We start from the raw sequence: 14,126 nt of genomic DNA, 5'->3' as shown, positions 1-14,126 counted from the left end.
AAGACGACCCTTTCTTCAAAGGATATTTAAATTAGACCACAAAAATAAATAATCCATGCCTTGACTTTGGCTCTCATTCGTGCAATCTTTGAGTACGTCCACGCTTCAATTTATTTTTCTTGAATTATTTTAAAAGTTTTCTAAATTTAATTTATGCAAAGGTTTGGCGATCTTGAGAAAAGATAGTGTGATCTAATGGCTCCGGTTAAGTAGCCTAGATGTCTTATTTGCTAATAGAAAGTCGTAAGGGTCTTAATCCAGATGATACTACTTGTGGGAGAAAATTCTGAACACGCTTATGAAAATAGGAGATCATTGGTACGTTGACTTTTATGAAAAAGCTAATTTATGCGACTAAAAAAAAAACTGAAAATTCTAAAAAATGAATATTGTTAGTTTGTTTGATTGGTTTCACTGAAGATAAGGAAAAAAAAAAAAAAAGTGAAATAAATTATACACAGAAAGGGGAATGAGGAATAGAGATGGGAAAAGAAGAGGCAAGTGGAGTTGTCCCCACCATAATTCACCTCAGTCAACACGGACGGGCATAGAGGCATAGACGACCCTAACCCCTATCTCTGCCTTTCTCTCGCTACTCTTCCAGGAAAAACCCTAGAACCTCCGATCTCAAGTTCCATATTCGTAAAAAAGAAAAAGCCATTAAAAAAAAATTAATATCAAGATTTGATCATTTTCCTTTCGTCTATTTCAACACTTCCTTGTATGTGACGTTGTCACTCTAGTCTCATCCAATGTCGTCGGAGATCGAGGTCGTTGACGAAGTCGAATCCCGTGATCCGGCGATAAATGGAGGGGGGGCCGCCGGAGGTGGTTTTTCCGGGGAACCGAGTGGGATCGGCGCTGCCGATGAGAGTCTTCGGAATGATGTCTACACGGCGGCTGCTTATGGGGATATGGAGAAGTTGCAGAGGTTGGTGGAGTTCGAGGGCTGTTCGGTTTCCGAGCCGGATGGGCTTGGGTACTATGCTTTGCAGTGGGCGGCTCTGAATAATCGAACCGCGGCTGCGCAGTATATCATGGAGGTTTTCATTCCGTTGTTTATGACCTTCTTCAATTTTGGATTATTATTGTTTTGAGATGTGGGTTTGGTTTGTTTTGCTATTGGGTTGATCGGGTACTGAGAACTTTGAGGAAATTTGAGAGCGGAAGAAGTATGAAGTTTTGTGTTTCATAACGATGTTTAGTTCATTAGATAAGGAATAAGTAAACTTACTTTATAAAAATGGGAACTATAAGATTTGGAGCCTTTTTCCCTTGATTTTATTGAAATTTTATTTTCTTTGTTTTCCTCTGGTTTCTCAATAAGGGAATCGAGTATTTTTGGTGAATTTATGTCAATATACCGAATGGATCAATTGCTCTTCCTGTCAAACTTCATTCAATTGCAAAGACGTGAATTTGATTTGTTCAATGTTCTTTAGAAAGGAAGAATTGCCTGTATCCATGATGTAATAATTTTATTACTAGTTATTTGTGTGAATTGATATTTCATTTTTTTTTTCTCATTTCATTGAGATTGATTGCATTTGAGTGGGGAAATTGGAGTGTTAATTAATGGCTTATTGTTTCTGTCCTATATGACAGCATGGAGGAGATGTAAATGCAGTAGATCACACTGGGCAGACAGCACTTCACTGGTGTGCTGTGCGGGGTGCAATCCAGGTTGCAGAGCTATTACTCCAAGAGGGTGCTCGGGTTAACACAGCTGATATGTATGGCTATCAGGTTGGTTTCAACTATGGTTATCCTCTCTTTCAAGGGTAGATAGGATTTTCTTGAATATGGGTTTCAGGTGAAAGTTGTGATTTGAATTTTGATTAAACACTCTGATTAAACTGTCTTACTACTGATTTAGAATGGAATATCTATAGTGGGCTATATAATAGTTGGCACAGATAATTGTAAATGCATGACAATTCAACTAAACATGAATTGCAGCTAATTGGTGTAGAATAATCATATTGAGGATTTTGATAGTTCAGCTTAGACTACACTCTTATGAACCTATACATGGATAAAGGATCCGGTAATTCTGATTCAATTTTATTTCTCTATCCTGTGTTGTATGTGCTTCTCATATTGGCATCGGGCTTTGCCATATTTTAATGGGTTTTTTTACTTTCTCTCTTTTGCAGACAACACATGTTGCAGCACAATATGGTCAGACTGCTTTCCTATACCACATTGTTACAAAATGGAATGCTGATCCTGATGTTCCTGATAATGATGGAAGAAGTCCTTTACACTGGTGTGTGAAAATTTTCAGTTACCTATGTTTTGATTGTTGAAAAGTAGTATATGAAAGTAGGCTTCACTGTCTAATCACATTCATGTAATGGGTCTATTAATTTGTGGTTGTTGATATTAAGTTATAATAAGTCCTTGAACAAGTGCTGACAAGAGTCCAATATAGGATGCATCTCATATTTATTATCATTTTCTGGATTTTGTTGGTTCTTGATTTGGTTGCAAAATTTGTCTATCAATTAGCTGAAAACTGCTTAATGTGAAGATAACTGATTATCTTAAATTTCGATGTCACCATTACAGTCATTTTCTATTGCTTATTTGTTCTAGACACTCATTGTTTTGGTTTTCATTTGAATTTACATACTAGTAATGGTTTCCAATACTTGGACTACATGCTCAACACAAAAGATAATGACTGCTTCAGATATGGCTTGTTGTGATGGGAAAAATCCTTATATTTTTTTTTGTGCATGAAAATAGGAAAACTTTCAGCATGAGATACTTACAGCTGAAATTCTGTAATATTTTTCTCTGGAGAATTGTAGGGCTGCTTATAAAGGTTTTGCCGATTGTATACGTCTTCTTTTATTTCTGGACGCATATAGGGGACGCCAGGATAAAGAGGGTATGCTTTGATGCTCAGCACCTTAATTCATATTTTTTTTTTTCCTGAAGGAATATTTTTCTTTGTAGAAACTTACCATTTTATATCTAGAATATCTCATATTATCATCCTCTTGTTCTTGTTTCCACATTGTAACTTCAGGTTGTACGCCTCTCCATTGGGCTGCTATTAGGGGCAACTTAGAGGCATGCACAGTGTTAGTGCAGGCTGGGAAGAAGGAGGACCTAATGATGACCGACAATACTGGCCTTACACCAGCACAACTGGCTTCTGATAAGAATCATAGACAAGTTGCTTTTTTCCTTGTACGTGTTCCATAACCGAAACACTTTAAATTGGTTAGTAATGTTTCTTTGATAAGTAGTTCCTTTCAATAGTTTTACCTAAATATAAGTTTTTCAAAACCGTCTCTTAGTGCTGACTTAGGAGATCTTCTTTGGGGAGAGAGAAGCTGTTTTCTGTTTCCTTCTACACATGGAAAGAATATCTGCTATATGTTCGTGACACTCTTGCTCCTTCGAATTTTTAGAATTGATACAAGATTTACCAGATGACTGTCCTGAATATATGAGAAAGGGTCTTTGTGAGGGATGGTTTAAGATATTATGCCATAGTGTCATAGTATCTTTATCAGGAACACCCTGTACAAATGTTGACCTATGTTCCAAAGCGTAATAGAGGAGTTTCTATCAGTGTTTTTAGAGGCGTTAGTGAGGTGCGCTTCGGGGCACACCTCAGAGCGAAGCGTTCCAAAAATGTGTAGAAGCTTTCAAAAGAAAGCTAGATTTGCAAAAGGCGTGTGCCTGTGGAGTCCAACCATACCTAAGGTGCACTTCCAGCACACCCTTCAACATGCTGGAATATGAGGCGTAAGCCTTCTAGGTGTTGTAGAGATGGCTGGACCAAATAAATAAATCCATTTAAAAGGAAAAAAAAGGATGTCTTTTAACCCAAAACAGCTTGTGGAGAATGAAATCAAAGGATAGGAGGGGAAAAAAACAAAAACCTAACCCAAACTTTGACCTTATTGTCGACAGCCACATCTTAGGCTTCTCCACACCATTGGCAGTGGCTCGCTCCGGCCAAGGTAGTGTTGACATCTTCACTTTGCATTTGGTGAGATCTTTGCATGCACTCCTCAGTTATTCCCTCTGCATTCTCATTTCCATTCTTTCTTCTTAGTCCTTCCTACATCTAATTCCTTCTCTGATGTTCTTTTTTATAATCTACCGATTTTTTTTTTTTCCCTTCCATTTTATATTTTTCCCTTTTGTTTTTTGTTTATTAACATTAAAAACATGTTTTAATGAAAAGACCTCTTTTGTTTGTTTGTTTTTTTTTCCCCTTTTTACGTAGTAAACTCCCAAATTAGATAAAATTAAGATAATTAATAATTGATTTTATTTTGCTTGGATCAAATTTGATAATTAATAATTGATTTATTTTGTTTAGATCAAATTTGATAATTGATAATTAATTCAAATAGAAAAAAATAAAATTAGTTAATTGATTATCTTTTTTTTTTTTTTTAAATTCTTTAATTATTATTGTTTTTCAAATGGCAAAAAATATACAATTTTTATGTCTTTAATTGACTTGTTTTAAGGATTTTTATTTATTCTATTTTATTTTTATTTTTTATATATATTTTAAATTATTTTTTAATATTTATTCATTATAAAAGTGAGGGTATCAAAAGGCTTTTGCCTCAACACTTCGCCTTGCCTCATAGACACAAAATGCTTTGTCTTACACTTTTGCCTTTAAAAACCTTAGTTTCTACTGATAGGATCATGATATTTTGGAGTTTTTGGAAGGATTTTACATGTCATTACCAGATTAAATATTTACTTGCCAATGGAAAAAGTTCCTGTGCTCCTTGATTTGACTAACCATTTTCTATAACCAACTAACCTGCTAGAATATATTCTTATTTTGATAGATGTCATACTGTATCATTTGCATCAGCAGTTTAGGGTTAGGTAGCACTGGTATCTTCTACTCTTATGCTTTTTAAATCATGTTCATGTGAGTGGAATATCATTGTTACAGATTTTGGATTATGGTACATTGGAGAATACTTGTGCAAGTTAACCAAGTAGATATCCAATGAATTATCTTTATTGATCAACCAGTGTAAGTGGCATTGTAGTCAATTACTTTGTACTCATCCAATTCCAAGTTCCTGTCATAGGCTCTATTGGAAGATTTATTCTTTGTGAGAAATAGAATGCATTTTGAAGAGGTAGAATATAGGCAGAGGAAGAGTTCAAAGATAGGATGGTGTGAAAGCCTCAAAGCCATCACACCTGAAAACCAAAATCATTTCTAAAGTGAAAGCATCCTCAGCCGAGAGAATCCATTTTAGAAGTGGATGATTTAGGAATCTGCACAAGGAATTCAACCACAATTTTGGAAAGAATAGTCCACTTACTTTTTTTTGATAGGCAAAAAGAATAGTCCACTTACATGGACTTCTGTTATCCTTTCTAATCCTATTAATCACATAAGAGATATTGTATATCGGTTTTATTCCGAAGTGTTAAGTCATACATATTTTGAACTTGTTTTGTAGATATTAGCCTCTTAGCACAATGAATTTATGTGTACATTATCCAGTGTAACTTCTTTGGAATTTTAACAAAACATTTACATACAAGGGACCAGTACTTAGGAAAAGTAGGGGTTCAACCTAGGTGGGTTGACCCAACCTAACCTGAAGTTTAGGTAGGTTTGGGCTAGTATTTTTAATACTTGGGTTGAGTTGACCTTGGGCCAAGGGTTTAGGCGACCCAAGCCTAACTCAAACCCGATTTATTATTTTATAATATTTTATATACTTTTAAATAATATTAGAGAAAAAAATATCAAATTTAATTCTGTCATGTATCATTTCATTTTTCTACAAAGATGGATAGATTTTTTTTTGGTTACTACCTCAAAATAATGTGTCATTTGCTATTTAAATTTTGGTATAAATGTATCAAAGATAAATTTTTAAAAATCATTATGGGTGGGTTCAATCCAACCAACCCTACCTCACTCGTATCTAACTTATATAACCTAAACAATCCGCCCAATCTTGAGCCTAATTTGAACTTGGGAAAATGAAGTTTAGTTTGGCTCAGGTTAGGCACCTTAGGTTAGAGGTCAGGCTGGGTTTGGGTTGGTGTTGGGTGTTTATTAATTCGAGTTGAGCTCAGATTGGCTGCAAGGCACAAACCCAACCCGACCTTAAGGAGGGCCAAGTTGGCTGGAAGAAATTACTGGTGCATGTATGTGATTAAAACAGAAGGCCATCCTGTGCTTGCAACAAGACAAAGCAGTAAATGACATCAATAGTAGGTGTGTTGTGGATCAAAGGTTATAGGTTTTCTTTTTTTGGAGTGGTGTAGATCTTCCTTTTTCTTTGGTGCCTCTTGTATACCGTGTGTGTACATTGGGCATGCCCCCTTTTGTTAGGCTTTTTATATGGATTTTTTGTTTGCCTGTCAAAAAATGATATAACAAGGCCACTCCTGTTTCCCTCTTTGCTTGTATACGTTTCCATGATTATTATCTCTCATTCATTTCTTTGAAGCTTGCCATTTTCTATGACCTTATATCCTTGCTAGTTGTAGCCACCATTTATCCTTGTAGCATTTCAACGGTAAGAAATATTGAATCTGAAATCAACTTGTAATTCCTTAAATAGTACCTTTCTAGGATTCTCTTCTAGTGCTGTACAAATTTCCCTTCATATATGGGCACCTGTTATTGGTTTGAGATATTGTTTCAAAAAGAATTATTATGTGTGCTTATAGAATTTGATGAAATCTACGGCGCTTTCAATACCATCAATCATTACCTATCAAAAAAAGAGAGAATTTTCTTAAATCTATCATTCTACAAGTTATATGTTCTGATAAATCTGACTCTTCAGGGAAATGCTAGGAGATTGCTAGACAAACGATGTGATGGTAACAGCCGCCTTGGACAACTTTCAAAATTAGGACTTGCACCGATTCTTTGGTGTATAATCTTACTTCTACTTGTGACCTATATTCATTCAGCCATCATTGGTATTTTCCTTGAACCTTGCATGTGATGGAACTGGCCTTTTCTATCAATATTGTACTTATACTGCTTTGTTTTTTCTATGGCTGTAGCATCAGAACTGCCCGGGTTAACGGCTGGCTTTGGCCTCCTTGCATGGTTTGGTGTCTTCCTTGCAAGTGCTGGATTAGTTATGTTTTACAAATGTAGCAAGTATGCCCTATGCACCTTTTTTTTTTCCCAGTATGGATTCTATAAAGTACTTGATTTAGGTTTTCATAAAAAGAAAAATAGTTATCATTGAAGGTTGAGTTTTCTGATGTTGGCTCTATTAACTACAATGACTTTACTAATATTGCTGACTTTTCATTTGCACCCTTTTCTTGAAAATGTGAGTATTGTAGGGTGTAATTGATATTCCTTTTTTGCTTTATTTTTCCGAATCCATCTTTATATGGATCATGGATCAAATGTACTGTCAGCTTTGCGCCCCCTCCCCCACCAAAATAAAAAAATAAGAAAAAAAGAAGAAAAAATCCAAATAAATCTTGTAACTTTTTTACTTCTTCAATGTTTAGGGTCCATATATATATTTTTTTCATAGGTAAATGCACTGGAAAAATTTATATAAAAAAGAGAAAATGGCGCCCAAAGGCCAACCCAAAGTATACAAGGAGTATACAAGAGGCCCCTAAAGGCAAGAACAAAAAAGAAGAGGGGATACAAAAAATTTCACCAACCCTCATCTAGACTAACCAATCAAAAAAGTTGATTATAGGTAAAGGTCCTTCATCTATTCACAACTTAATCCAAGACAAAAAATTACATGCAAAAGAATTTTTCATTATTTGAATCAAAAGTTCCCCATTTTCAAAAGTAATTTGTTTCTTTCCTTCCAAACCGACTAAAAGAGACATAAGGGAGCTGTCATCCAAACCTTTCTACGCTTCTTGCCCCCAAAGGAACCATGCCAACCAAGGAGGGTCTTTCTAACCGAAAAAGGGAAGACCCACATCACACCAAAAAGAGCAAATAATAACTTCCACAAAACCCTAGCCTTGGTGCAATGGATTAGAATATGAACAATAGGCTCTTCTTCAACACAACAAAGGAAATATCTGTTGGCTATGGATCACCCCCTCTTTTTTAGTTGATTCAAGGTTAAAACCTTACCCCACAAAGCTTCCCAAGCAGAAAAGCTCACCTTAGTAGGAACACAAGGGCTCCAAATGATGCTCCTCAGAAACGGTATTGCACTTCTAAGCTCAAGAGCACTATAAAGGGACTTAACAGAAAATTTCCAGTTCTTAGTCTCTTTCCATGGCACCCTATCCTCCATATTGGTAACTTGCCTCTTTCCTTGTATTGTCAAAAGAAACCTCTCTGCCACCTCCACCTCCCAATCATTGAAGGGCCTAGAGAACCAAGGATTCCACCCTTCCACCTCATCCGTAGAGTCCCAAAACTCTGTTGCCCAAGCCTCTTTTGAAGCCGTTAAGCGCCATACAAAGAAAGGAAAGAATCGCATAGTGCATCGTTCCCACACGAATTGTCCTTCCAAAATCTCACTCTTCTACCATCCCTCATAGAGAACACAATTTTGTCATGCAATAAAGACTCTTCCTTCCTGATTTCCTTTCATAACCCCACACCATACCCTTCCCTCACTTATCGGGTAGGCCACCCACCTTCTTTCTCCCTAAACTTCCTACTAATAACTTGCTTCTAAAGAGTGTCCTTTTCTACAATAGGGGCCTATTGAGTGTAGATAGACTTCTAACACCCAAGCCATTCTTCCTTTTATCTGAACAGACAATCACCTACTTTACAAGATGGGGCTTCCTCTCTAAAGCTCCCCCGCCCCAAAGAAAGTCCCTTTGGATTTGCTCCAATCCCAATCTAACCATTTGTTGCATATTCATCAAAGACATGAAGTAAATGGGCATGCTAGACAAAGTACTTCAAATGAGAGTGATTCTCCCTTAGGTTCCATATATTAATACATATTGTTCAGAATTTCTGGTTTGTGAAAAATGTTCTATTTGTTGAATTGGTGAGGTTCTAGCACCTCGAATAAAATGTCATTTGCAATCCCAAGTCTGTAAGCTGACTTAACTGTGAAGATGAACTTTATTCATTTATTTAGTGGGTGTTTGGTAAATCAATTTAATAACTTAAAGTGACTTAATAACCTAATTTAAGTCATTAAGTAAATTAAGTATGTTTGGTAAAATAACTTAATGGTATGACTTAAAGTAAAAAACAACTTTAAGTAATAAGTAAAAATAATTAACTTATTCTAAAGTTCACATATTCATTTTATCTTTTTATCCTCATTTACCCTAGTTACCTCTATGATCTCTTTTACTACTCCACAACATCTCCATTGTTACTCGACCTCCTTTACCCTAATTATAATTTATGAGAATAAATATGTCAATTTGATGATTTAGAATAAATTTTAGGTTAATTTTATCGAACAACCTTAATACATAAAATAAAAATTAAGTAATAAGTTTAAAGTGAACAACTTAACTATAATTTAATTGAAAGTCAACTTAAGTCATTAAGTATTAAGTTTTACCAAACATCCCCTTATAAAGAAGATAAAGTATGTATCTTGTTCTCATTTCACTAGTGACCTCTTGCTATTATTTTTCTAACACGTAGCAAAACCAAACGGTGAATTTTCTAACACATTGTAGGAGCATGATTGTCTCACTTGATTTTTGGTCTGTATTCCTTTGTTCACAGCAAGGATCCTGGTTTCATTAGAATGAACGTAAATGATCCACAAAGTATGAAAGATGAGGTGAGTTGTGTTCTTTACCATTCAACCTTTTTTAGTTGAAACCATTTTCTGTAGTTGTGTTGACTTGATATTTGTGCATTTGGGCCCTTAAAGTTGATGGGTCTTTCCTTCTCTGAGTGCTTTTTCGATCAAGTTTTCGGAGTTTCTTTTTTCCTTACCAATTAATTTTGTAAATAATGTGTTCATTTATGTTTTTAAGTGTGTCTAATCTATTATGTTTTAATAGGAACCTCTACTGAAGATTGAGATAAACAATCCTGCCTTGCTAGCTGGGAATTGGTCTCAGCTATGTGCTACATGCAAGGTGCCTTTTACTTCTGGTTTTTGTTGCCTTTTTTGTATGACTTGTTCAACATTTGTCTATTCTAACTTCAGCCTGATGCGATTCCTATTCGATTTGTTATTAGATTGTCAGACCTCTTCGTGCAAAGCACTGTTCCACCTGTGATCGATGTGTTGAACAGTTTGACCATCATTGCCCTTGGGTATCTAATTGCATTGGCAAGGCATGTACACACTTATGAATCTCATCTTTAACTTCTTTCTCCACCCTCATGTTTTCTCTATGGAAGAAGCTCAAGATTTCTGCTATTTCAGTACCAAGTAAAATTTATGATATTATGTCTAATATACATGCATGAAGTTGGAGTCGATTGATCACACTAGTGATTTCTGTAATGAAATCCATCCAGATGGGATGGTCATAAATGTGCTTTTATTGCTCCTCTGCTATTTGTGAAAGTTTCAACTGCTTATGGATGAATCTCATGGGTGGATGGTTGTAATAAGTTCAGTGCATCTTATTGTATAAAAGATTTTCTAGGCTGGACTACTATCCCATCTCAATGTTTTTACACCATGCCTTTGGGAATGGTATTGATTTCATCATGTTTCAGTTCACTGTCTCGTTTCTTTTCTTTTCCCATTATTAATATGTATCTTCCTTCTATTGATTTATTTGTTCTGAACTGTTCAACTTGTGATACAGAAAAACAAGTGGGATTTCTTCTTGTTTCTTGTTCTAGAAGTTTCCGCCATGTTGATTACTGGATCAGTTACTCTCACAAGTATGTGTTTAATTGGCTTCATTTTCAAGCTATTTTTCAAAGTCAGCAAAATTGTTTTTGGTTTGATATGCTTAAGGAAATAATTGTTGCATGCAGGAATTTTGACTGATCCGGCAGCTCCATCTTCTTTTGGAGCATGGATGAATTATGCTGGTAGACATCATATTGGTGCCATATCGTTTCTGATTGTGGATTTTTTCCTCTTCTTTGGTGTGGCTGCCTTGACAGTTGTACAAGCTTCTCAGGTATGTGTCTAGAATCTTCCAACTGCAGTACCCTATAAAAAAAATAAAATCTTCCAATGGTAGTATTTTCAATCATTTTTCATATTGGACTATGATATTTTAATAATTTTGGAGGATTTTTAGGCTTAATTTTTGTGGTTGTCATGCAAATGTCTATCTATATTAAGTTTTTTAATATCTGTTTTCATCAAAGGTTTTGCTCTGTTGGTATTTAATACACAGTAAATAGTTTTCTTGATGTCTGGATACTGGGAGAGTTTGAGCTCGGTAACATGGTTATTGAGTTTAGGATTTTTTTCTACCCTATGAATGTTCTCCCTCTCTTTTATCCATGATGAAGTTCTCATCATGATTAATCCTTTCCTCTATTTTCTTTAAATTTTGTCCACTGCTGGTAAACCTAGATGCAGGCTTTTTGCATCTCAGTGCACTGATGCAAGACATCTATATTAGTTCAGTTGCCATAAATTTTTTTCTTGGATGTCAACTTGTTTTGAAAATCCATAGAACATCCTCAAAATTTGGTGAAACCTCAGGGAGCATGTGGTGGAAATGTTACAAAGAAACTTAACAGATCAGAAAAAACATGGTCATTTCCCTCTGGGAATTTTTATACAATCTTCAAAACAAAATTGCCTGTTATTTGGTTAAAGTTTATTGAAATTTACTTATCAAAAAAAAAAGTTTATTGAAATTTAGGATTATTTGGAATCTAGAAAACAAACTATGATGTATGATTCTAGAATTCATGTTACCATGGGGTTCATAGAATAACATGCTTGAGGCTTTGATGGTAATGAATTTTCTTTTGCAAATTTTGGGAAGCCACTTTCTGAGAAATACTTGGTTTTCTGCTTCTTAATTTATATCTTATTTGTGTAATTACTGCTATGATGTTGCCTGCTGATGTTGCAATCATAATTATATTACAGAAAAGTAATCTTCTTTTTTTTTTGCTTAAAACAAATGGACTCTCTGTTTCCCCTACATTCTCCTTGTATCCTGCTGGATATAGGGTTTCTGTTAAAGTCAAAACTGGCTTCTTCTGCTTTTCATGGTTTAAATATTTATTGAATGGTTTGTCTCTTTTCTGTTTTTATAGTACTTTTTCCATCCTTTCAGCTGCCAATAGAATCTTAATTGTTGAAGTTATATGTTAAAAGCGAGATGCTGATTTTGGCAACTTTCTTTTTGCTGCAGATATCGCGCAATATTACAACAAATGAAATGGCTAATGCAATGCGCTATAGCTATCTTAGAGGGCCTGGTGGTCGGTTCAGGAACCCATACGATCGTGGGTTGAGGAAGAACTGTTCAGATTTCCTGATCAATGGCTACAATGAAGATGAGGAACACATTGAAGAACCAGCTCATTCCGATGGAATTGGAATGATGCAGATGGCTAGGAACTCAAATCTCCAAAATGGAGATGCCCTTTCCCATCATACCAATGGCAATGGCCATGTCGCTATCAATGTGAAGAACTGTAGGTCCCATCATGGCCATGTTCATTCATCGCATTGCAGCCACAGTAACCATGGCAAGACTGAGAGTGTCCCTCTGGCTTGGGTATTGGGCTTGGAAGGAACAATACTCGTTCTGTTGTAGCCTCATGATTGAGTGCCCTCCCCCTCCCTCTCCTGTTGTAGGCCTTGTGATTGAATGCCCTGTTTTGTATTATAACCACAATGCATCATCTTGAGTTTGGCATAATTCAATTGATTATTACTCTTTTCTACCCAAGTGCTCTTGTTCTCGTTTAATTTATTTGTCATTTCACACATGGGCTGATGACCCCTTTTTTTGTGATATTTTCCCCTGAACAAGACAGCGGGTGAGGCTGAAACAGGCAAAGTCGCGCCATCGAATCCTTTAAATTAGTTCATGATTTAGACACCATCTCAAAATCAAACCATTTATTACTTATTCAAAACTTTATTTTCCGCCTTCTCTATTTAAAGGGTGTCACACCCTTAAATAAATTAAATACCCCCCTTTATTTTTTAATTGAAATAAAGAAGACAAAATGTGCATCTCTTTGTGATGTTTCCGATCAGTGATAACTGACACGAAAGCCTATGGTTTGGTTTGGTCAAGTAATTAATTACTCAAAAATTGTTTCATGTGAGTGACTCTTAAACATTATTGTCAGGTGTCAGCAACATGTAACAATCACTCTTCTGAGGTGGCTGTAATTTTTGGACACTCTTGTTTTGATCATTTTTTGTCTTTGATATAAAAAAATGATGAATTTTCTTGAAAATATATGCACTTAATTAATTTCAATAATCACATTTTATATCTTTAAATTGAGGAAAAAAATAAAAATAGTAAATTTAATTTATCCATTTTGCGTAAAATCAATAGAATATAGAATAAATCAATATTTGATTTTTTTTAAAAAGAATTACTACTACAATTAATAATTTTTACTTTTTCACTGGTATAAATAATTTCTTTTTTTTTCTTTTTTTGCTTTTGAGTGAATTAACAATTTGAATTCAAGATATTTAAATTGTTAGGATGATTCACCATTTTTTTTCCCTTTAATAGTTAATAATAGTTATTTATTTACATTTCTCAAGTAAACGAATAAAATTGTTAATTAACTTGATCATAATAAATTTGTTTAATTAATTTCATTATCATAATTTATTTGTTTCCATTTCAAAAATTAAATAAAAAATTATTTCAATTTTAATCTTTTTATATTAAATAAAATAATATAAAAATAAAAATTCATTTATTTTAATTAAGATAATACAAAATACCATATTTCATTTTGGATGGGAAAAAAGTTACTGAGATTATATATATATATATATGAGGTTTTTTAATTTTGTAAATGTGTTAGAACTCTTTGAATTAAAAAATAAACAATACCTATATAATTTGGTACATATTGTTATAAATAATATTAGAACTAATTCCGAATTCTGAGAGGATTTATTTGATATTATTGGAGATATTTATCAATTTAACATCGTAATTTTATATTACATGAGATTATCTGTGATAGGAAAAAAGTTATTTGGTCGATGCATGCATGTACCAAATCCAAATCATCTGAT

General features: G+C 34.5%; 1 protein-coding gene across 1 annotated transcript; it reads left to right on the top strand.

The window, feature by feature from the left end:
- The first annotated feature begins 524 nt into the window (after positions 1-524).
- On the top strand, positions 525-12,798 carry LOC117924877 (protein S-acyltransferase 24-like). Its single transcript, XM_034843605.1, is given in 14 exon segments — positions 525-1,043; positions 1,606-1,746; positions 2,157-2,269; positions 2,817-2,896; positions 3,038-3,201; positions 6,819-6,957; positions 7,045-7,144; positions 9,686-9,743; positions 9,970-10,047; positions 10,151-10,249; positions 10,732-10,810; positions 10,907-11,055; positions 12,256-12,607; positions 12,610-12,798. Coding segments are annotated over 14 exon segments (1,905 nt in total). The 5' UTR covers positions 525-752; the 3' UTR covers positions 12,672-12,798.
- The last annotated feature ends 1,328 nt before the right edge of the window (positions 12,799-14,126 follow it).

Source organism: Vitis riparia, chromosome 11 (genome assembly GCF_004353265.1).
Source record: "Vitis riparia cultivar Riparia Gloire de Montpellier isolate 1030 chromosome 11, EGFV_Vit.rip_1.0, whole genome shotgun sequence".
Classification (NCBI taxonomy): domain Eukaryota; kingdom Viridiplantae; phylum Streptophyta; class Magnoliopsida; order Vitales; family Vitaceae; genus Vitis; species Vitis riparia.
Note: the sequence above shows the minus strand (reverse complement) of the source record. Positions and strands in the feature narration are given on the sequence as shown.